This window comes from Chelon labrosus, assembly GCF_963514085.1.
Source record: "Chelon labrosus genome assembly, chromosome: 8".
In the NCBI taxonomy this organism is placed as follows: Eukaryota; Metazoa; Chordata; class Actinopteri; order Mugiliformes; family Mugilidae; genus Chelon; species Chelon labrosus.
In genome coordinates, this window is record NC_140358.1 from 25,543,741 (window position 1) to 25,569,100 (window position 25,360).

Sequence of the window (25,360 nt, forward strand, 5' to 3'; positions counted from 1 at the left end):
GCTTGATGCATGCCAATGATTTGACCCTTCTCAAACATCTTTTCCACGACCACAGGATGTGTCTTTAGACATGGTTGTTTAAGAAATGAGAAGCTACTCATTGCATCAGCTGGGGTTAAATACCTTGTTTCCAGCTGAAAGATAATCACCCATGCAGGAATTATCCAATAGGAGGCTCGTACCTATTTGCTTAGTTGAATCCAGGTGGTGACTTTTTTTTTTTTTGGCCAGGCAATACATGTCAATTGAAAGTGCAAAGCCTCACCAACACCACTACAAACAGCCGCAATAGCACTATGTAGCATTATGGTAGTTTAGTAGCAGTAGTTTCTTCGTTTATATGCTGCATGTGTTGCTGCAAACCGTTTTAACTGTAAAAGTCCAACAAGCAAAGTACTTTCAAGGTAGTCACTTGAAGCAAAAACAAAAGATGGATATGGAGGAGGTTAACATGGGTGACCAAAACCGTTCCATAAGCTTAACCTCATGTTCATTCCTGTAGCCGTGATGACGAAGGTTCTCTAACCTTAATGGAGTACTTATCTGAATCCAAACCAGAATCTTTCCCACCAAGTATTTGAGCCTAAACTCTTCCCAAACTTCACTAATCCTGTGACATCATAAAACGATTTGTTAGTTAGATTTCCGCAGCGATTTTCAAAAGACAAATGAAACTATTCCTACGCACATTACTAACGGCAGCACTCCAGACAGGTGGAGCAGCAGATCTGGACGCATCAGATGTCAGGTAATTTACCACATGTTGATGTTACGTGATTTTGAAAAACTTTTCTGGCACTCACTATTTGGTTTTATGTAACAACCAATCGCCCCAAATTTGGCACATACGCAGACTTAAACAAATCACAGAAACAGCTATTATTAAAATAGTTTGACTGCACTTGAAGGGACAAAACGCTGCGATGCATCCGCCGATTTTTCATCCCCTGATTGCATCATCTATTTTTGAAAACCGTTGATATGTCCATTCCTGGAAATAGCCGTCACAACTTAAAAATTTGGCCTTGATAGAATCAAGCAGCTTCTGCCCATTGGTGGGAAAGTGCTGATTAATTGTGTCGTAGCCCTGTGAGAAAGTACGCCCAGCGCAAAGCACTAATTATGGGCCCTGCCTGGCTGAGAGAAAAGGGGGCAAAACTCTCAACAAAGGCTCATCTCATATCTCAAGACAATGAGGAGCCAAAAGAATAGGAGAAAGGAGAAGTTAATGAGCTGTGTCACCTGGCATCTGTTGATGCTGGGGACAAGGACTGACTGGTGTGTGTGTCTGTGTGTTTGTCTACATGTGAGGCCCGAGACAAAGTTTTAATGTATGTTTACATGTGTTTAGTTTGTCAGTGTGGGATCCTTTTCTTCATGCAACATTACCTAACACAGAGGGGAATGCAGTGGGTAACAGACCGAATCAAAAATGATTTTATTTTGTTCCCATCTACGGCCCGTAGCAACCAGCAAGCTTAAACTTTACATTGCAGAACTTTATTATAATGCATGTAGTTTTATCCATGTTTCTTTTCCTTGTCCGTTCAGCCTGAGTGACTGGCACTCTCCAGGAAAACTAAACAACACTAAAGGCTTGTGTGTAAATGCAGACATGGGTCATCCTGTGATTTTCCATACTTGCAGCATCTATATTTTGTTTCCTACTTCTTCTTCTTCTTCTTCTTCTCCTACTTTACAATTTTTACAAAGAGAATCGAAGGACAGGTGCAACTCCCGGCTGAGCCAAAGCCAAATCTCTCACAGCTGGAGTTCTGCAGCTGTAAAAACTGAATTGTGACATAATGTTACAACCCGTTTAGAGAAGGGGTACGCCAGAGATCCAGGCTTTTAAAACTCCAGGTTCTGTTCTCACTTTTCACAACGTACTTGTTTGCATGACTTTTAAAACCTGCACGTTCCTAATTTGTGTTGAAAATTTGTCATTAAGGCTAAATTGAGGCCTTGTTCACACCTGCCATTAAGATTGATGGCATTAGCGTACATTTCTAAACACATAATTTCTCCACATGCCTCTTGGGTGATCGAAACCATGCGCAAATAAATATGTACATAATTTCCATTTGTAAAAACAAGCAATTGGGTTGGCGTTGGTCACGCATCTTCGCTGTGTCGTCCGCATTTCAAGCTAGAGGAAACAACTGGGCGTGAGAAAGGAGCCGCGATATTCACATCCATCGTTGTTCCCTGTCCGGTGCCTATGTACAACAGTTGAGTGGGCGGTTTTCCAGTGTGGCTCTCTGAATGTGGCTTAATTGGATTTCTTGGGTGCGTTCACACATGTACTTAAAGCCGTCCATTAGCGATAAGCTCAGGCCCAAGATGCGTGTTAATGCCAGGTCTGAACAGGGCCTGTTCTAAACGTCTTGAGTTTGCAACACAAGCTCTCTTGTGTCACTCTGCATTGACATAGCTTTTAAATATGCTGGCTAGAACAAAAGACAGTTATTTCTAATGTTATGATTTTTTTTTTTATTATTATTATTATTTATCTAAATACTACCAAAAAAAGCCTGTTTCAATTTTGAAACGAGACAATATCGAGAGAAAAAAAATCTCAAATTCAAACTTTTTAAATTATGCAGATAATGTGCTTCACAGACTAACAAGCAAGCACATTATCAACACTTTAACCATTTTTTTTTTAAAACAGATTTTCCATGATCTTGAGATGAAACAGAATAAGGCTGATGGCACACTTACAGACCTTTTTATTCTTGACCCCTTTCCATAACACGCCGCCCACATGTTGTTAGGAGGAGAACACTGAAGAGGTCTGGCTTTCCAGAAACTGTATGTACAGTAAGCACATTTGTAATCCTGTAAAAACACAACCCGGCCGTGTATTCAAAAATACTCTGAGAATCCCAGCGAGAGTTTCCCCCTGCGGATTCCACAGTCATAAAAGGCGACCAGTCAACTGTGGTTAGCGTTTAGCGTGACTTAGACGGGCGGCAGCGGCAGTCCTGTTTTGACAGCGAATGACGTGACGTGAAACTCCATTTAACAGCACAAGTCATATTATACTGTAGCCCTGTTTTGTTTGGCTTTTAAATTTTGTTTTTCATTGACCTTAAGGAACAATTTCAGTAATGTTCACAGAGACAAAACTTGTTTTATGTCTCAGGGAGAGCAAATTTCTGTTGACAGGGCTAATTGTTAAGTGTGCGGTTGCTGATCCCGAGGCCAAAGAACCACTTTTGGTCGTTCTGCTCAGATTTGTGTAACTTACTCCGAACCACAACGTTTTCTTTCTCTCTACACTGACACTGCTTTCTGGTCATACTGTACCCATTGTGCGGAGTTTCAGTGCGCTGAGACTTTCTAATAATAGAATATAAACTACTTGGCAAGCGGGACTGCATTTAAAGATTCCCCCTTCTTTGAGAAAAGGGGCTGGTGCTTTGCAAAAGGGAATTCTATGTTTCATTTTGAAGTTATTGGTCCAGTTCCAAGACCATCTTGCCTCCAATGATCAAAGGTTGAGCCAGAGAAAAGCCTGGCGGGAGGCTTATGCAAAAATGTCGTCTCCTTATTGCGAATCCGCCGTCATGTTGGAAACCATCGGCGCTCGTTTAAATGTCAATATGCCCAGATGCAGTTTGGCTGTGCTTGGTCAAGTTTGAAGTATGCGGATAAAAAAAAAAAAAAAAGAAAAAAGAAAAAGAAAAAAGCTTTTCGCACACATAAATAGAATTTGGAGGGTTTCGAAAGTTGCATTGATTAAATTCCTCAAGCGGGATGATTTAAACTCCCATTCCTTTAGAATAGCAAACGTCTGTAGACAAAACTTATGTGGGAAGATGTGCGCTAGAAGTTTTTATTTATAGCAGTTTTTTTTATAAGCGGTTATCTTTTTGCTGGGACATATTTAATATATTCTTGAAGCGTGTTTTATTTTTTTCATATTTCCCTCTCAACGATGCCGTCATTCTTTCACAGAGGAGATAATAAACAGCTGAAAGAGATGAAGACAAGATGAAGGAACATAAAACATTCCTTAAAATCCATCCAGCAGCTATCCCAGCTTCTTCTCCGCCCCTCCTCCCCCTCCCCCTCCCCTCCTCCTCTGCAAGACAAGCGGGATCATCACCGCTGATCCATTACGCTAATGGCGACTCACTGGGTCACACATCAAGCGCCGCGTTTCCACGTTTAAAAGCAGACCAGACGTTCGAAATCCCATGACAGAACGGGGAGGGGGAACTTCTGGATCTGTTGTAGGTAGCTATCACGGCGGAGTGGCGGGGGTGGAAGGGGTGGAGGAGGGGGAGGGGGCCTGATAGCATCGCAAGGAATTTAAACAAAAGTATTTTTTTCTCCCTCAAAGCCGCCATCTTTCAGTCTGACGGTTACTGTAAACATCATTCCTGCACACAGCATTATAAGACATGCTACTCCACATTCCTTTAGCACTTAAAAAAAAAAAAAAAAAAGATGGAAAAACCACTAAAATATTGCATGTTTACTGGTTCGGAGGACGGAGCATTTACATCAAAGAACATCGCGTTTTTAAGTGCTCGGGGGTCGCCCGGGGTCTCATCTCTGACCACATTCGTCACATTTGCAAACAATACGAATTTATTTATTTTTTTCGCCTTGCGATGCTCCCTCGAGCCGCCGCAGTTAATCAAACCGCTAATCAAATCTCATGCATGTATATCTAGAGTTCTGCTTTATCTGCCGGCGGTATCAGTGTTTAAAAAAGACGTGAACTCTCTTAGCCCTTCTTCACGGTGATATAAAAAGCCTTGGGAAATGTTGCAATAGGCCTTTCTCAAACCGCTGACCTTAAAAGCAGTCCTCACACTTTGGGTTTGTATATAAAAATGCATACCTTGGCAGTATGCGGAGAAGGGAATGTACTCTATGTCTAACCAATCGCTACCTGCAGCCGTAAGATATTCAGCGCGCCCATCGTCAAATTCCTGGACATAAAAGCACCTCGACCTCAATCCACAGCACAGTGCAATAAAAACAAAATTGTTTTTCTTTAAAATATAGTCCTCATTTTATTAACAGAGGCCAAATAAAACTCATCACATTTTATTTACAAAGGGAGGCAATAAATATCTTAATAATAGTCATAAAATTATTTTTTGCTTACATTTGTTTTTAAAAAAAAAAAAAAAAAATCATAAATGTGTCATGTTGTTAGTAGCAACTCATACAAAATCCTGCCGGCAGACAGGTACCGTAAAATACAAACTACTGGTGAACAAAAAGAGGCTGGAGTTTTTTTCTTTTTTCTTTTTTTGTCAGTGAGAGAAGGAACGACAGAAGAGGCACGAGCTTTTCCCTTTAGGATTCAGATGCAAAACTTCCCCACGCCGCTGAAAATATTCCCTGAATCCTGGACAAAGTCGGTCGTCGAGTGGAAGCTTTAATCGTCGTCGACCGATTATCGGGGGAGGGGGTACGTGGAGTGGATGGCGTGCGTTAAGGGTAAGGGCTTTAACCCAAAAGCATCTTTGAGGCTGTCTTCCGGTGAGGGTGAACCGAAGCGGAGGCGGCGGACTCGCGGTCGAAAGATGATTTCGGGAAGAAAAAAAAAAAAAAAAAAAGCCCGGGTTCGAGCTCGGAGTCGACTGAAAGGTTCAGACAGTCTGACTAGGCCGAAGATAAACAAGAGAACAAGGAGGTAGAAGAAGTCATCACCGGCGCCAAAATACTGGCTAGCTCACACTTTAAGAATCAAGGCATCCTTTTCTGGAACAGCTTTAACATGTGACAGGAAGAGCTGATAGAAATGTCCGGGAGGGGGGAGGGGAGAGGGGAGGGGAGAGGGGAGAGGGGGGTTGGGCAAAAAAGGGATTAACATCCTTCCCCTAAATGTGATGAAGTTGGAAGACAGTGTGCAATTATTATGAATCACATTAGCTGTTGTATTTTTGTTTGTATTGTTTTCTTCTTCTTCTACTACTTTTTTTTCCCCCTTTCTTAGTGTTTAAACAAGATTAAGCCATGGCGGGTGCCTGACTAGTCAAAGCATGTCGTGTTTTAGCTGAATCACAGGCTGCATGGAAATGTCAGGGAAATCACACACACACACACACACAGTACTCGGCAGCGCATTCCTGGAGCCACGAGTGAAGCTGAGGTTGAGAGACGTATGGAAAGAGCAAAAGAAAAAGAAAAAGAAAGAAAAAAAAAAAGAGAAAGAGAGAGAACCTGTTAAAATATTGCACTCAAAGCTACACAGCTATCCCGGCAGCGCAGTGTCACCTGCGGACTGCCACCTCTCTCCCCGTTCCATCTCCATGGTGTCTAATTCCAGTGGAAAGTATGGGATCCGCGTTGTCAGGGGCAACACAAACAAAAACCGACAGGTATTCCAATAAATCTCTAGTTGGCTGATTTTTATAACATTGCGTCAGCTCCTGCTCCGGCTCCCCCGTTGTCGAAAAAGAAAGTACGCCTTCGGCTGTGCAGTTCGGACGTCAGCCGAGGACGACGGCGGCGACAGCGGCGGCGACAGGGATTCTCTCAGAGGTCCTTTAGTTTTATCCAGTATAAATAACATGACAAGACACGTTAGCACAATGACATCAACCCAGAAGAATCCAAGAGTTAAGAAATATTCAGTCATCCTGAAATACAAAAATAAAACATCTTTGACTTTTTTTTTTTGTTCTTTTTGTCTTTTTGTCTTTCTTTTACAGAAGTGAAGTCTTTAAGGTGATTCTTTTAAGACATTTTCAGATACAGTTTCTTTTCTTTTCCCCGCCCGTGAGGAAAACTAGTGCTGTCCCATTGGTCCCCTCAGTTCCTCTTGGCGTTGGTTTTTAACCGCCGAGCCCTTCGTGTCCGCTTAGTTACTGGGGTGAAACGAAACTCCTCCAGCGGGTTCACCCTGCCGTTCGGCGGGCGCTTCATGAAGTGGACTTCCTGCTGCCTCTGCGTGGTCCGCGAGCCTTTCTTGGGCCGCCCTTTCCGGTTGAAGCCGAGGTACCATCCTTTGTACTTGGCCGACACGAGGGCCGTGTAGTTGTTCTCCAGGAATTCCTCGACAAAGACGCACTCCTGCTTCCTTCCGTCGGGCTGGCAGAAGAAAAGAGACGTGAGATTAATTATTAACATACCAGCGTGGCCGCTTTTTCTACTAGTCTGCTCTGACTCTGGCCGGTTTCCTTTTCTGGCTGGGGTTGTAAATTGCTCATAAAAGCCCATTTTTTCTTCTCATTTTCACATCTATGAGCTAAAAAATTGGGCAAATGACACGTAACGTGAAGTTTGAAAACAAAAACATGGCTCAAACTAAAGCTGTCCTTCCACAGAGCAGCCTTACCTGCATACCTTCCCTCTCTAATGCCCTATTGTAATATGACACTACCTCTTGTCGTTTTCTATTTTTTTTTTGTTAATAACAGTGGAAAGCTGTTATTTCACATGCCAGGGCCAGAACACTTTGCAGTAGTTGCACATTAAAAGAGGTAATATTCTAGCATCTATAAATCCACGCCTGTAGGCTAAACATGTTGCTGGAGCTAGGACACAGGTAGCTAGCTCACTTTCGTTAATGTAATCCATGCAAAACCAAAGGTATAAAAAAAAACAACTGGATGTTATGTGATGTATTATTTCCTGGTCAAGACTTCTTTTGCCATTGCTAGCTGTTTCCCAATGCTGCGGGTCTTTATGCTAAGCTAACCGTATCTTGGCTGTATAGCTTGCCGGTTAGCCATATTCACAACTTGAAACGAGTAGGATCTGCTGATTTAGAAGAGAAATTTCAAAACGCTGCATTTTGAGATGACGTTTTCTTTGGTACAAAGTTGAAACTTTTCACAGGAAGGTTTCTAGAAAGCCGCGTTAATCGCGGGGCGGGAACCTCGGCGACGGACCAGAAGTTGGGAGCACAAACACGACACCGTGACGTGAGCTAAAGATCTATAATTGATTCCAAAACTCATTTTGTATCGTTAATAATGCTGAAAATGACAGGCTACGAAGATTGCCAATGTATTCTTATTGTTTTTCGAAACGACGACCTAATGAAATGTTGTCAGGGGACATTTTTTTTTTAAACAAACGAGGCCCCTGCAACTCAAAATGCACATTTCTAACAGATGACCGTAATGACAGAGGGAAAACGGGTGCGGATTCCTGCAGCCCCTGCCGACAAGCGGCGGTTATTAATGCGACAAAAGAACCCTACACCGCTCAGGCCGCTAACTTCTTTCCCGACGTGATCGTCTGCGGAGTCGCATGCGGCCATCCCGCGCTTGTGGCCACCTGGTGTGACTAAGTGATATAATTGCAATGGCATTCCTCCTAAGTGACCATTAGTCTCTCAATGCATTGTGGTGATTGCAGTCTGTAATTGACTGATCGAGTGTCAAAGGAGTAGGCCGATTACGTAATGGAAGAATGGCTGGGAGTTATCAAAGGGGTTTTGTTAGGGTGTACAAAAAACAGCAGGAGAAAGCAGATCTGAGGCCGCGTTCAATTCAGCCCGGATTAAGAGCTCCGGTTAAAAATATTCGTTTTGATATAAGAAAGAGGCAATTCAAACTTCAAAAGCTAAAAGGTAATATCTGAAAAGCAAAAAGGTGCTCACCCTTCCCACTATCTTGCCCTTCTCGTTCATGCAGATGTAATGCTCGCTCTCTTTTCCTTTTATTCGAATGTGGCTCCCGAAGGTTTCCGTCTCGACAACGAGAAGAGCTGGAGGAGAGAAGAAAAAGCATACTCGGTTAAGGTCATGTGTATGTCACGTGCTACAGTCCCTTACATTTAAATATGCAGGGCTCTTGTACCTTTTTTACCCCACACAATCAAGACATATGGGACAGTAAAGAGTCCCTCCAACCAAGGGCCCTCAACAGAGCATTGTGGAGATAAATTCTAATTTGTGCACTAAAGAAATTTGGTCTATTCGGGTTATTAATTTATTCTTTATGAGAACATTGTCATTTTAAATCATATATACCACTAATAGTAGGTGTACCAGAGATTTAACTCCCCTTATGAACATATATGCAGTAAAAACAACAATGCCACGGTCACTTCGACCTGACACAGCAGCAATCCACTCTCAAGATGTATCCCGGCGACTCTCATTCTTATTCCCCCCCACCCCCCCATGCCCTCCTCCTCCTCCTCTTCCTCTGCTCCCATCCCAAATGTTAACCCCTGCGAGGTCACCTTTGTCTCTGCTCGCCCCTTTCCGACCAGGCAAGGAGAGATCTGCCAAACATTTGTGGAGCGGTTACGTGCCCCTCGGGATTAGGTTTCAAGTTCCCTTTAGTCTGTGCTCACTCAATCAAAAAGTTAAGATGATCCATTTGTTTAACACACAGGGCCATTCAGTAGCGCTCAAGGGAGCAGGGGGGAAGAATAGCCGGAGGGGACGGGATGGGCTTGAGGGCAGAAGTAAACCCCCCCGCCCACCACCCTTCTACCCCCCACCCCAAAACCCAACCTTGGGAGAAAAGTGGGTAGTAGGTAACCTGCCTGAAAGGTGAGAGAGGAAAAGGCTTTTCCCTTCTCTTGTTCCGATGTCTTATTTGGGAAATAAAGAACAGCACCTCTGCTTTGGTTTCATCGTTGGATAGATTGGGCCCCAAACACGTGAAGTCAACTATTAAAAGATATTCCTACTCCTCAAATCGGACATAGGGGTCATTTGGGCTTCTCACTCTGAGGTGGATTTACATGGTATGAAGCCTCAACCCAGAACGTTAGGTTAAACCCCCTTAACGTTAAGTTGTCCTCTCTCTGTGGCACCCTCTTCCACACCCTATCCTCTTCCGAGACTCTCTGAGTAAACCACTAACGGTTTGATCTTCAAAAAGAAAAAAGAAAAAGAAAACAAATAGTCTGGTAGCTGAAGGCATCATCAAACTTAATTACATTGTTGAGTCACAGCTCTAGCGAAATGCAAACACTCGGCGGAATCTCACCGACATCAACGGAGCGGCGTTTGGTCGACAAAGGAGGGAACGTGGTACTTTTATTTACAGCGTGAGCGCTTCATCTGCAACTTTTAAAACCTCTGTGCAGGAGTCTTCAACCAACATCGGCCGTGACACTCCATAGAATAAGACATTCAAGCACGACTGCGAGTCCTAAACGCCTTTATTCTGAGCTATGTTTTTGCTTTTTGTGCATCGCTGCAACGCAAATAACGTGGGTCACATTAGCTACGTATTGACCTGAGCAAGAGGACACCTGTCCAACTTCAGCTTTAATTCCAGATTGCAGCTTTTATCAGTTTAAAAGTCTTCGCAGCGACGCACCATCTGCTCGTGGTGGACAGCGAGCATCAGCTGCAATGAAACTGCTCTGGAAAAGCTTTGTTCTTAAAGGTAATGAATATGCTACGCTAATACCTAAGAAGAATTACAACGCAGCCCACTTTAGCTGGACAGATACAGACTTTGCAGGCATTAAGCTCGGCACTTGAACCGTGCACGTCTTCTACGGTCGTTTGCAGCCCTTTGCCGTGGAGCAGCAGCGACTGAGAGTGAATTAGAGCAAGCAGAGTGTCTCGCTGAGCGTTATTAGTAAGTGCAAAGGAGTTCACAGGTGCCAGGTACTGCAGCTGGATGGGGAGGTGGAGGAGGAGGAGGAGGAGGTAGGGGGGTGGACTGTGGGAGGGGTGAGGAGGGTAGAGTTGGCAAAGCCTCATGGGAAAAATTGGATCTGCTTCCACTCAAGCTCTAACAAGCAGTGAGGAAACTTCGCCTCGGCGCATCTGTGACTGAACACACTCACTCAGAGGCATTTTCGAGACCAGCAATTTTAGGGGCCGTGAGTCAGCTGTTGTGAGCACACAATATCTGCAGGGAAGCGGCAGCAGCGGCTAGAGCAGCAGCAGCAGCAGCACGAGTCCTGCTGCTCCGTGCTTGTGCGCCCTTCATCAAAGAGAGCTTAGCTGACCGTCGGTTTACTCGTTCGCCACATTTGTTTTGATCCGCAGTGGCCACCAACGTCAATGCAGGCGGAGAGAATTCACATAAGAGGCACAAGGCTGCATCTCGGATCAGTCTGTTGAATGTTTTTTAATGCTTTTTGAAAAGTTAACATGAAGGACTTTTATACTTGTAGGCTGAACCAGATTGTCCTGGTTTCCCATATTTAGTTTCTTAGCAAGGAAAATGTATTAAATATTGGTAATTCCCATTGTGGAAATGAAACACGATGATTAGATTCTTCAACTTTAAGAGTAGAAAGTTGCGTAATGTGCCATAAGTGAATCCTGCACAGCCTCAAATGCACGATTTACATCCTAAAACCCTTAAACTCCGACTGGAAAAGTACCTCTACACCAAAGGTATCAAGTTAAAAATAGATGTTCTTTGAATACGCAAACACTCAAAGTCAGCAATTTCAAAACGGTTTCATCCACCCCAACCAGTAGTTGGTGGCTTCCGAAGGTCGCCATCCACTCCAGCGCCAGCCAAGCACAGACAGTGGAAAGCCGCCTCCAAACCATGGGCGGTAAACAGCCAAAGTGGCCGACCGGGATGAGCGAGACTCCCAAGAAGCACCAAAAAAAAAAAAAAAAAAAAACCCTGGCTTTTAGGTGGGGGGTGAGTTCTCCTGCTGTCATAAGAGACTAGCTAGAGTGTCAGGTGAGATGCACAGGAGTTCTCCCATACCATACTTGCCCCCATCATCGCCGTTGGCGTTGACTTTCTTCCCCAGGATCTGGACGTGCTTGCCCGTGGTCCTGCTGTAGAGCTGGTAGATCCGCACCTGCTTCCGGCTCAGGTCGTCCGGGTTCCTCGTGTGGTTCTCGATGTAAATCCTGAAATCGGGGGAGCTCTGCTGGGACTCCTGCACAGGAAGTGTGAGACAGGAGGAAACACAGATAGAGAGAGAGAGAGAGAGAGAGACAGAGGGTGAAGAAACACAGAAAGAAGGAGAGACAGACGGTGAGTGTTCGTCACGGCACAGGTGTTGATAGTAATGTGCGCTGTTGGTTTTATGGGCCCGGTGTCAAAAAAAATTGTGCCCCGGGGTTTAAAAACTGAGATAACAACCGGGAAACTGTGGCTGTGGCATTTTAGTGTTTCTCTCCCTTGCTTTCAACTGGCACATTTTATATGCAACGCATTTACAAGCTGCTAACTATGTTACAAGACACGTTAATGAAGTCGCCGTTTGAGCGAAAATCCCACAGAACAAGTGCAAAGCCTATAGTGCAGCCTCGTCGGCCTGTACTGAGACACAGGGAAATCGCGCGCCTCGGGCAATATTGAGAAACCTGCACTCCATTTCCACAAGCAAGCAAGCCACTAGCAATTATACACCTGAAGCATCCAGACCGGTTGCACTATCATCAAACAAATATCTGCCCGCAGGCTACGTGGGGTCCATAAATTAGGAAACGCAGCAGGCGGAGGGCTGAGGTGGAAAGAGGCACCTCAAACCACAAAAACCTCTCCCGTAGGAGAACTTTCTGATCAGACAGAACTCACCAGCCTCTTGTTTATGAGTCGGCTCGGGCCTGCCATAAAAGCGGAGGAAACCGCGCGACTCCGAAAAAGCGACTGTGACCCGACACGTGGAAGAGCGAGCGGAAACGTATACTTTCAGAAGCCCTGGAATCTCGCTTCACGCCAAGATCCCGTTTCCCCAGCTGTATGGTGTGGTAATTGCACAGTAATGGCTTTTTATGTGGCTGTTCTCAGGTGGCTAATTATATACACATTACACAGCCCGAGTCCTTGTTATTCTAGCTCCGGCAAATTAATGACATGCAGGGAACATGATGGGAAATCGGGGCATCGGACGGACATTCAGATCCTTTAAATCAGAGGGGAAGGCCGGACCGCTCCCGAGTGCAATCCTGACATGCCTCCTCTGAACCAGGTGTCATGCTTGAGTTGGGCCTCAAAGATGTGGCCCAGAAAAATACAAGTTCCTCTAAAGGAACTAAAGGCATGTTCGTGCATCCGCTTTACCCTCAAATTCACCATCAAGTGGCATGTCTGGAAAGACACTTGTAGCTCTAGATACCCACTTGAATTTGCAGGATCGGTGCTGATTTCAAGGTATGAGGTATATTCTCAATGTGTGAGAATTTAAGAAGGGATTCTGAATCAACACAACACAACCGTGCAACACACTACCCTTTAATAATTACACAAATATACCTTTCCAATCCTAAGCTCCACCTGGACCAGAGATAAGCCAAGAAATGCACAGTTTTACTGCAAAACGAATCACTTCAGGATTGATGAAACCAGCGCCTGTTTAACACACGTACATCAACATTACTTCCGTTGTACCTTTACAACAACTGCCAGCAACAGTCACGATAAGATCGTATGGCTTTTGGCACCGACAGAGCTGAAGGAAGCTCATGTGCTGGCCGTTTTGTGCAATTTGTGTCCTCGTAGGTGTTTCCGAGGAAAAACGATAAAGAATGACGAATTTCATAAGGATTAACCAGACATGTTACCGAGAACAGAAAGAGGCCGAGTTCCACTGAATAGATAGGTGTTCCCAACAGGCCATCAGGGAAGCGCTCATCCCAAACTGTGCACAAAAAAACTGTTTTGTAAATCAACCATCAGCACCGTCTGTTGCCAACTCTCTCTCCAAATGAACCTCAAAGCTGACGAGGACGAGGAAGAAGAAGAAGAAGAAAAAAACTAGCGCACAACAAAACATAGCCTAACCTGGGCTGCTGAGGGATTTATCCCAAATCTCCCCCATCTCTAAACAAACATAAAGGTGTGTTTGGTAGACAGTTGCATTTCATGTCGAAGGGGGGAGGGGGGAAGGGGGGGAGGCAAGCCTAAGCACATGGCTGGGGTGAACGCTAGCGACAATAGTTTTTGTTTTTTTATCACGCCGTCTCCCTTCTTCAAAGACGCGGCATGAAAACGGATATGGTTGAAACTTCAAAAGTCTGGCGCTCGCCTTCGCCGAGGAAGCTCAGTTGTCGCATCCATCTAAGATACACCACGCTATCTGCTTGACACACGTGCAGACAGTCAGGGTCACACACACACACATATGTATAATCAGGCACACTGGTGCGGAAAGGCACCCTCAGCGTTGGCAGTGCATTCAAAGCCGACTTCCATCTGTGGTTGCTTCTTTTGTTTTTCCTTGTAAATTCACAACCACAGCATGACATGTAAGAGTCATTAGCCGTACGTGGCTGCACCGAGGAGCAGAGTTTCCCAATAACACGGAGAGGCGGCGTGACAGGAGGATAAAGAGACGCCCCTGCACTTCTTTTTAGTCAGGTAAAACTAATCAAAGAGCCGCAATCAACACGCAACGTATTCAACGGTCCAACTCCTACATCTACTGGGTCACATTCTGCATGAGCTTCTCCACGAGGAGTGGTCAGCTTTGTTTGCGGCAGCTCTGTTGGAATAATCAGAGCAAACAGACTTATATAAGATTGCAGTTTCTAGTATTAAGGGTTCTCCTTTCCTTTTTCATTTTTTTTTTTTTTATGTTTCTGGGAAATTTCTCCAGTTACTTCCCAAGCTACCACAGCCCTGTTATTTTGTCCCTGGGAGCTAATGGTTTCCTGGAGAAGGTGATCCCTGCAGAACTGTGCAACCTATAAAATGTACTGTTTCAAGTTAACAAACATCTGCTCCCACCGGGTTTTATTTGGCAAATGTGAACTCATCATGTTGGATTCATTTTTTTTTTTCCTTGACTAAAAAAAAAAAATACTTTATTAAATATGTAAATAAACACTAAAATAAACACTGACGAATGAGGTGAGGCTTTTTGGAGATGCATGGATGAGAGATAAATCCACTGCTTTAATGTATTATTGTTATTTTGATAAAACAAAAGGTGGAATATTAGGATCGGACACGTGATGCCAATAAACCGATCAGATATCTTTATGGGGAGAAGGAGCGTGCTGTCTGCGTCCTATCTAAATCACACCCGCGCACTCAATTAGCTGAGTGGGTGCCTGCAAATCATTACTGTTCAAAGTGAGACGCAACCAATAAAAACCGAGGCAACATGCGCCAAACGAGCCATCTGTTCAAAGAACAACTTTTAACCCCAGGGATCAAAATATTTATTACGCGATTCTGTTGTAAAATACCGAAACTGCTACTTGAATTCCAAATTAAAAACAACAGGTTTTAATTTAGATTTTTTTGCCAATCCCTTAAAACTCGGTGGAAGTATTAGTCACCATTCTTATAATCTATTTTTTTTTTTTTAGATTAAATCGATAGGGCTCTTGTCTCTCATTTTCCCATTTTCTCTCGTTTTAATTTTCGCTTTTACGCACAAGATCGATCCAAAAACCTATACTCTCATTTTAATTCAGCATCCCAATCAAATCTAATTTACCTTAAGCTCATTAAATCACGCTAGTTTGCTGCCTAACAATGTATATCTGGTCCTGAACATCCATCACACCACCATCATTCGCATTTAAAAACGACACAGCGTCATGCGAGCGCACAAACACACGAAAAAAAGGCTTGATAATGGGAGTAAACATACCTGTAGCTGGAAGTAGAGTACCAGAAAGTGTAAACACCTACAGCAAATGGAGAGAGGGAAGAAAGAAGAGAGGAGGGGAGTGAATCACACAGGCAATTACATGAAAAATAAATGCAGCCTACCTGGATGACACCAGTGCACAAATATGAAGTTTTTGGCGACTTCTATTGGTAAGAATGCATGATTCTGTGTGCAAAGAGAACCGAGATGTGGTGTACTTACAGGTATATGAACCTCGAAGGCAGCAGAGACATCTTGACTCGCAGAAATACAGCTGAAATACACCTGCTTCCACAGATTTAGAGCCCCGGGAAAGGTTGGCGAAATCGCCCCCCTCTCTGTCGCTTTCGCTCCCCTGCGCGTCTTTTACGCACACAGCTCCGGGGGTAAGTAGGAGATTGAATCCCAGTGTAAGGACATATGACGGGAGAGCAGCAGCAGCAGCAGAGTTACGGAGTGCAACATTGGGTGCTTCCTTGTTGGGGGAAATTATCCAGAAGATTTTTTTTTTTGTTTTTTCTCAGCTCAGTCTCCTCCGCTCCCCCGAAAATAACTTCTCCGTAAATCGGTGCCAAATGTGGGAAGGAATCGGACTTCTCCAAAAAGAATCCCTCTCTCTCTTAAAAAAAATATCCTTTGAGTTTTTTGTTTTTCTGCGCACCTAGAGCTAAGTTACCCCGCAATCCCGCTTCTCCAGAGATCACAGGCTCCTCAACTCCGTCCGTACCTGTGAGGGATTTCTACACCTTGCATGGGTCATTTTATTCTACCAAGTGCTACGGTGGAAATAGGAAAAAAAAAAAAAAAAAAAGAATAACAAAACGACCGTCCACCAAAAACAAAACCGGTAACTGCGGGCAAATAAACTTATCCAACTTATCAAAAATATATATATATGTTAAAAAAATAATAAGTAGTGTTGAAATCGCAGCGGTAGCAGCAGCAGCAACAGCAGCAGATCCCTGGAGAGGTTCGGGGGCTGATGATGGCGCAGCAGTGCCTGTCAGTGGTGTTTGTGCGTCTGCGGCTTGAGATTTGGGCACAGAGAGGCTTTTTTGTTGTTGGTGGGTGGAAACATGTCAGCGGTTTGCACCTGATAGGGTAATCTTGGAGAGACCATCAGCCCGGAGAGGGTTTTTTCCTCTCGGTGGGCAAAGCGCCGCGCGAAGAAACTTGAACAAGCAGATGAAGTGCTTTGGTTTGGTTTTATTTATTTATTTATTTTATACATATATATATCTCAATTCAGATATGTGTTTGTGAGAGGCTTTAATTAGTATTCGGGCATGACCAAAGACAAATGCGATAATCTAATTTAAAATATCTGCATCTGATGGGGTGATATTAAATATTTTTACGCAAAATTATATATTTTTTTCTTTCAACCTATTTTTTTTTTCTTCATTACTGTTTGCACGTTGTTTTTTCATGCTCAGCTGATCTGTCGCTGTGTTGCAACAGCGACAGAAACTGCGTCTCTTTCGCTGTTATTCGTGCGCTTTAAACCGCCGCCGGTTTGTGGATTGGCCTCGCTCTCCCCAGACGGCATTCAAATGCAGGTTGTTGTCCTCGATTTTTTTCAATAATGTGCTATAACTTATCCCGCATTTAAATGAAAGAGAGGTGTGAATGTGTTTACGAGTACTTCAGAGCTGGCAGCAGTAAAGTGAGCCCACATCCCTGCTGCCATTAAATAAAAAGAGAGGAAAACCTTTGTGGTTCGCCTTTATTGTCCCATTAAAACTGGATCCTCGGGATTCCTGCCCCATTGATATTCAAAATGATTCTAAATGATTACATACATAACTTCCCATGCTGGGGATTTCAAAGGGCCTCCTGCTGCTAGTTTAGTGGGAAATGAAAAGGAGTGTTTGACTAAGAGCTCCAGCTGCTGATCATCATGAAGCAAAAACAGCAGCGAAATAAACAAAAAATCAGGATGTTAGCTGGAAAATATTAATTCATGACCTTTGTTTAAAAGATTTGAGGGTTTATGGCGAGTTAAATCACAGAGCGTGCATCTTTTCCTCAAGAACATAAAGTGGGTTGATGTGGGTTTACCCAGTGATTCATGGCTTTCTGCCTAACAAGAACCCTTGATCCTGTCAACCACAGGGCACTGTAATCATCCCTGTAACACAACTGATGCATTATGTCATTTAAAGCATGACTAATTTAGCCTTGTCTGCCTCAGGGAGGGAAATCACAGCGAAAATGGAGCAAATAGTAATTATCCAGAAAGATAATTTGACGATTTCTTTACAAATACAAGGCTCCGGGAGCGTTTGATCAAATAAGGCTCGCCGCTGATAAAGATTTCTCCGAGAGTCAAAAAAAAAAATAAAGGCACCTGACAACCTGATTTAAAGGCAGGGACGATAAACAGCAATTACCACGCTGGCTGCGATAGAGCCGGCATTGTGGAGTCACTCATCGCCTCTTAAGCACATGTTTGTGACAAACTTCTCGGAGCATGACTGTAAATTCACAACCGAGGGGAGGGGGGGAAAAAAAAAAGGGGAGAGAGGAGCAGCAGGCTTGGACGTGGCCACCTGTGAGGGTACGGGAGGAACCTGCATGTCTCTGCTTTTGGCCAAGAGGGAAGGTTCCTGTTGTTTTTTGTTTTTCTTTTATCGTCAGGCTTTGGGTGCACTTGTCTGGTTTACCAGTCACTTTGGCAGCTGACCAACGAGCAGTCAGAGGGATAGATTTATTTACTATAATAACATAATTTGACTAATAAAAGAGGATTTATAATGACCTACGTTCCCTAATCCGTTCAAATACTTGCAGCTGCCTTGCACGGATCTTTTTAGGACACGGCTGCTGTTTGGTTGTCTTCACCAAATCCGTTGTTGCAAAAAAATTGAAATGCATCCTCTGCACACGTGGTGCAGACTTGAAGTGCAAAAGAAATAAATAAGCCTGCCTTCTAAACATTTCTTTTTTTTTTTTGGTAGTGGTGGTTCCAATGAAAACAGCTGACATCATGTTGCATTGATCATCCAGTCACCATAAAGGAATTTTCATCCCCTTCTACTATAACGGTATTGTGGCAATATCTCAAATCTCGATGAAGCAAAACGTGGAGTACCTGCACACAAAGACGCCGCTAGATGTGCGTGAATTAACCCTTTGAAATAAAAGATGAACCAAACACATTTTGAACCGTCGGTCAAAAGATTCGTTGAGCCTGCGAACTGCCTCCCGACTCTATTTGAAGAGCAAGAGAGAGAGAGAGAAAAAAAAAAGCCTGATAAAACGGTAAGAATCAATCAAATTCAGTTTGCTGCAGGTTGAGCGTAACAAGGGCGAGCTTTGTGAATGGGGAGAGCTGTTTCAGTCCAGTTCCTGAGGCTCAGAAGAGGAGCGGTGGTGGTGGTGGTGGGGGGGTTGGGTTGGGGTGGGCAGCCACTCAAGAGTTGGGATAAGGTTACCCACACAGATTAGCTGACAAGAGTGAGGGAGTGAGAAAAACAAGCAAGCAAGTTAAAGGTCTTAGTTTACCTGGCTTGCTGTGCTTGGCAGCCAATGAAAGTGCTTTCCGACCACAGATTCAAGCGGCGATGCCTGAGATGGACCTGTGCAGCCACATTTCCTGATTGTGTTTCAAATTTTATTTTTTTTTTTATGAAAACAAATCAAACTCTTAAGTCGGGGAGGGGAGGGGGCGAATGATGTTACTCAGACGTCTCCCGGAGTCCTTTCAAGCCTTTGAATTTGAACCTCGCCGCTTCCGTGCAGTTATGCGTGTCTGTCTGCGGCGACGGGACTGTGGGAATGTCACCGAGGATATCTCATTGAAGCTAAAGGAGGAGGCATCCGAGGGCGGGCAAGCGCTCAGCAGTTCAAAGGACCCTAGCAGGCATTTAAGGCTTGACAAAAGAACTTGGCAGATCAGTAAGTGAAGCCCAATGTACTACATTAGTGTCAGGACCCCCTCCGCGTCCCTCCCACTTTGCACTTTCATCTCTGACACGGACATATTGACTTAAAGGAAAGGAGGGGGTGCCAGGGGTCGCTGCTGGTTTGGTGAGTGTCGGAGGGGTGGGGGGGGTGCATGCGTCCCATTCAATCCCCAAGGTGAAGCGAGTGATGCCGAGGGGTGACCACTGACTCATACGAGCCACCCAGAAGCCTTTTCTAAACTAGAAGTCACAGGCCGACAAGCATGTGAGACCCAAACGGGACGGCCCTCTTCCTCTCATCTCCCTCAAACTCAGACTCACCCCATTAGTGCATGCTGACCCTACCCCCGCCCCTCTCCAAACACATCCCCTTTTCACACCGTTTGCTGATCGCGCCCTTTCTGCTGGCTACCCAGAGTCCAATATCTAACGTGGGCCCAGGTCGTAATGGGGTCGCGACACCTTGACATTGCGGAGGGTGACAGAGAAAGGAGCCAGAGGTGGGAGGGGGCAGCGAGCCGGGCTACCTCAGAGACCTTTCAAGTATCACCTGAAGAAGAGGGAGGAGGAAAAGCAGGAAGTGTTTAGGTAATTTGTCCCCCGTCACACGTTGTTTGCATGGAGTCATTAAGGACCATTTAGGTTTTGTTTTTTTTTTCTTTTTGCCTTGAAGGGAAGACGCCGGAGCGTTTGGGTGCAGGCTGCTCTCCTGGAGGGGAGAGGCCATGGGAGCGAAGGGTGAAAATTAAAGCATCGCTCTTCAACAAATCATCTCCAAGCACCGCAGCACATGTCGAACATATTAATGTTTCCATTAGCCTCAGTCGCCTGTTTGACATTAATGATGATTTGCTCCATCTCGGTCCAGCAGGGAGTCTGAAGTTGTCCAAAAACATAAACAAAAGTTTGGACTCTCTTGTTGCTAGTTACTAACATGTGCAATAACTTTATGTGACTACACGCAGTTTGAAGACCTCACTAAACTATTCATGCTTGGATGAATTCTTTGGCCATTGCTTAGCGCAGTGAATCTGCCAAAATGTGTCACCGTGCTGCAGTGAATAAAAATCAGCTGACAGACCTCATGTGTTCTACGTCTTTTGGCACGTGTTTGACAGATAAATGTCAACTCCCTTGGACGAGCAGAGGTAATCAGAAAGTCTTGTTTCTCTTAGCAGACTTTAGCCGAACAATATGAGTGCTTTAATGACATAATAAGCCTTCAGAGCTGGGCGGACTAGTGGTGAAAGTTTGGGAAGTAAAATGATGTAAGTGTTTTTTTGTCAGCTCTTTAAGTTTTTTTTTCCTCCCTGAATTGAACGACCCCATAATCGTTTTCTTGGATTGCCACAATTACCAAATTAAGGGGCTGGTTGTTTTGTAATGTGGTATAAAATTGCTCCGAGACTCACACACTGGCCGGCGGGTTTGACTCATTCACGCAGGACGTGTGATGATTCGACAGTTATTAAAAACACTTAGCCGCCCCGCCGAGCTTACCCTACCCTACCCGTACCCTGACCCCTCGACGGATGGCGCTTTATGGACGCCGTTAACGAGACGAAGGCCCAAAGTTAAATTAAAAATTAGCTCGAAAGCAGCTTTGAGAAGGTGACGCTTCGCAATCAAAAGGACGCCGGAGCCCACCAAGGGTGTGACCTGAACTCGGCCACATGATTTGATGAGGACTTTGATTTTTAAGTCATTACCTTCCGTCTTAGGGGTGAGAAGAACTGAGTGAGTGTTCAAAGCCGAAACCTGTCAGGCTAATGTTTATCTGATTACCGTCTGAAAGGCACTTCCTCAGGTACAACTGGTCTGCGGTGGTCCTGGGAGATTGGTTTCAGCTTGTGCAATCGCCTGTCAGGATGAGGCCGTTCATGCACATTTTAAAACGTGCGTTAAAAATCATTATTCTTCCGTTAAATGAGATGTTGTAAACATATTTGAGGAAGATGGCAAAATTCAAGGGTGGGATTTAAAAAGGAAGTGTCTTTAAAGCTAGGGCTGTGCCACAACTTGATTTGATTTTTAATGGAACAAATATTTGGCTTAAGATTTGTGCAGGACGATGCTCTACTATTGCACTTTTATTATTCCAGGTTTACACATGCACCTTTAAACTAAAGGTCCAGTCAATTATTGACATGCTGGGTAAAAAAAATCAGGGCCTTAATCTGAACCCCACGGTTCCAGCTTTGGGCCAGAGCGAGGGCCGAACTCAAGAGCATTGTTAGGCGTAAGTCAACTTCAAAACTCTCTGCCCATCTCTGAGCTTTACAAAGTGTTGTGCGCCGAAGTGCAGCTGCGGCCTATAAGTCCTCTGTTCCCAGTCACGAAAAAGAACCCCGGAGTAGAGTCTCTCCTTGAGCTGTCTGCTCGGGTAAGCTAGCCTGAACCTGCAGTTCCACTCATCCTAATCGCTGAGCCCAATCCATTCCCCTGTCTAGCACCTCTTCAGAGGCCGCTCGCCCCCTTTGTTCTGACAATACACAAACGACCATTCAAATGGAGGGACTCTGTAATCAGTGAAATACTAGCCTCTAGGCTTTCAGAATAGAAAAAAAAGGGAGGGAGAGAGCCACATAGAAAGAGAAGAGAGAAAGAAAATCCATCCATGACCAATCAACTCTAACTACCTGTCTGGCTTTTTAGCTGCAGATGTTATTTGGAAAAGAGGGGAAAAAAATGTGCCCGTTCCAGATGTAAGATGTACAAAGGGAAGGCAGGCTGGTACCTCCACCCACAGAGAAAAAGGCCGGACCCTTCCACACCCATCCATCTTTGATACGGCTGATGTTATTTTTGCTCTTGCCTACGCCATTTCCTTCAAACAAATATGTGATGCATTGCATCACCTTGCAACGATGAAGGAAAAAAACTAAAATATGATCGATGCAGTCTCACTGCAGAAGCATGCTGGGATCACGTATTACTGAATCATTCTGAGCTGAACTTCAAGGGTTGTAGTGGATCATTTGTGGAATATTCGTATGAGTTTATAGTGGATGTTATCTGCCTCTAGAAAATAAAAGAAGCGCTAAAAAGGAAATTCAGGGCATGTCAGAAATGTGTGATTCCTAAAATGTTACTACTTCTTTGGCTCAGAGGTCATATGACTAACAGCTTGAAGATAGATGATGAAAATACATATAACAAGGGTTGCTGTATGTTGTTAATGTGGGCTTCACACCTTGAAAATTAGGTGCATGAGCAGAACAAGTCAGTACATAGTCTGAAGTAATTTGCATAATAAGTAAAATGGGTTTTATATTTCAGTATTTAGAGTGCATGCAATTGAAAATGTGAAGTAATGTGAGTAAACCATCCTCAAAAATACGCGAGATCAGCGTCAGTATGTGTCAGTCCCTTGGAGTCACTGTGGCCTTTTCCTCGTATTTCATATAAGAACGGAATAAAGACACTAATGCAAGTGGAGCTACGCTGCTTTCCAGTGCATTTGCAAGGTGAAGACAGTTTGTTAATGTTTGCGCATGTAGACCGATAAACCTAACCAACTGATTCACCGACTACTCAAATAAGCAATACGTGAATTTTAAAATATGCATTAAATCAATTGACTAAAAAGATGCACAAAGTATCTCTGGCAGTGAGCTATGAACTGCTTTGGCGGGACATTTGCATACATTGCTGGTAGATTGTGTTTGCAACTTGCCTCTCATAATCTTAACAAAAAATAAAAGCACAGCAAAAAGAGGCTGCAGAGCTGAAATAAAAGCAGTTGGACCAGTAAATCAGGTCGGATCGCGGTGCAGTGTTTGTCAAATTGTGTTGGAGGTCAACAAAGGTATTAGCTCAACCGACAAAAAGAGCAGGGGACTTTATCTTGTGGTTAACATCTTGTTTCAAATAAAATAAAGCAATTAAAATAATAAAAACATCACTCCCTCCTTTACATGTGACTGTACTTTATGATTAAACTATAATTTCCACTTTTGCTATCATAGATGTTTGTGTACACACTTGCTTTCTTTAAATTCTGCATCCTGTCAACAACCAGAAAAAACGTTGCCTCGTGTTTCGCTTCAAATGCTGAATGGAAGCGCCTTGTTGCAACGATGCAGAGAATACGTTAGAGAAAGTGGGAGAGGTGTCAGGTGAGACAACGTGCACGGTGCAGGTAACAGCCTTAACAGAGCTTGGGGGCTAAAGTCATTACAGATCTCAGTTTTTTGAAGTTTGGGGACTGACAAATTACCTTGTTGAACCACACTATTCTGAGTGAGGCATGTCTGTCAAATATCTGATGAAAGTGCTGCCCGAGGCTCTTGTTGGAGTGATCTTGGGCAGATAAGCGTGAAAACAGGTAAATGTAAATTCAGCTGTGAACCTGTGATGTGATGATTTATTGAATTTCAAGTCAGATGTTCCGTCATCACCGTAAGAAATCGGATTCTAGGTTAAAGAGTAAGAAAAAAACTCCATCATAAAGTCTCGGAGCATATTTTTACAGTCATACCTTTGGCTGTCGTTAATACGTATGATAATTTGATCATTTGAGTTACTGCCTGCTTATTTTACAGATAATCTAGTCACCCGATTGACTACCTACTAGCTACTTCTAAAAATATAACAGAGATGTCAGGATCTCACCTGCCACACTACCACTGGAGGACTTTTGGACTACCTCTGTTACATTTCATTAAAATACGGAAAGAAAAAAGGTTTCTCCAGAGGTTTTCGATTCAGTCCAACAGTTTCTCGCCATCTTGAGTCATCTTCCAGTAAGTCTTTCTTCAAGTCTTCTTCAAACTCTTTTCCACTTTTTTTCCTAAACTTCTGTGTCACTGCAGACCTGACAGATCTCAGCGCACACACACACATACACAGTTCTTGACGCTGACCAAACTAAACTTGGCAAATCTGGATTCCCCAGCCTCTCCCTGGACGCAGTTGAAGGCCTTGTGAAAAGTAGCCTTAACCATTCGTATTGGACCTGATCCTGATTCTGTCATTCTTCGGGACCAGAGTTGAATTCCAGACCTTGCCGCATCCCGCCAACTCTCATGTTAGCTTTGGTTTGCTGACGCACTGCTACCAAAGAGCCATGATTCTGTATCAGAGGACCCTAACCCACAGACATCTTTCTATCTTTCAAGGACAATTTGACAAAATGCTGTTGCCCTTTCCTATGGACTCATGTGACACATTTTCAAGGCTCACGGAAGTCCTTATGAAAATAGGATTAATCCCGGAATCAAGCCCTGTGGCACTCCACAGGCAAAAGCCTTCGTGTATGAAGAAGTAATCTATTGCAAAATCCACTCGAGAACAATCCCAGACAAAACCGCCCACTGCCTTGCAACTTGTCTACACCGGATGGTTTTCAGCTGTCAGTCTAATGAATCTGCTTCATCTCCAATTTATTCTTGGCAGGTGTTTACTCCAGCCTTTACCTGGAGTTTAGAGCAAAGGGATCACATTTTTTAAAAGAGAGACTCAGTAATGGCATTCTTAAAATAGGTGGGGACATAAACACAAATAATGGGACTGTTAATAATTAAGAGCCAACTGGAAGCAGTAGCTAGTACAACAACTTCCTTGAGAACATAAGAGGAAATACTGTTTCATGGGGGACGAAAAGTAGAAGAGGTCTTTCCTGGTTGTTGTTGTTGTGTACAAATGAATCCGTAAAGGTTAAGATTGGAGGGAGAACCCAAAGATTTGATATCACTATGAGTTTGAGCAGAAAATGACTAGGATCTTGGAGACGTCCAAGCGACAGGGGCATAATAAGCTTTCAGTTGTGTTTAACCATATTTGCAATCTTGTCTAACACATTTTTAAATGCCATAGTTATGTAATAATAATAATAATAACATAAATCATCTTTTGTAATCGTCATGCCAGCGTAATCTTTGAGAAAGTACAATGTGTACTATAAGGCCATAGAACAAAGTCATGGTGGGCTCCCTTACACAATGCCCAAGCCCTCGAATTCCTCCAGATCTGAGCTG

General features: G+C 43.9%; 1 protein-coding gene across 1 annotated transcript; it reads right to left on the bottom strand.

The window, feature by feature from the left end:
• Positions 1-5,073: 5,073 nt before the first annotated feature.
• On the bottom strand, positions 5,074-16,457 carry fgf24 (fibroblast growth factor 24). The gene is made up of 5 exons (XM_084549192.1): positions 15,697-16,457; positions 15,475-15,511; positions 11,628-11,805; positions 8,582-8,688; positions 5,074-7,062 (listed from the first exon to the last, which is right to left on the bottom strand). Exons 1-5 carry the CDS (start codon positions 15,726-15,728, stop codon positions 6,784-6,786), a joined length of 633 nt encoding a protein of 210 aa, XP_084405318.1. The 5' UTR covers positions 15,729-16,457; the 3' UTR covers positions 5,074-6,783.
• Positions 16,458-25,360: the final 8,903 nt, after the last annotated feature.

Bases quoted from the DNA above. Each gene is read 5' to 3' on its own strand.
- fgf24 (XM_084549192.1), bottom strand. From the start codon at position 15,728: ATGTCTCTGCTGCCTTCGAGGTTCATATACCT. The intron at 11,806-15,474 runs GTATGTTTACTC...CTTCCTGTGCAG, and splicing joins TACTCTACTTCCAGCTACAG to GAGTCCCAGCAGAGCTCCCC. The intron at 8,689-11,627 runs GTATGGGAGAAC...TCTCTCCTCCAG, and splicing joins CGATGATGGGGGCAAGTATG to CTCTTCTCGTTGTCGAGACG.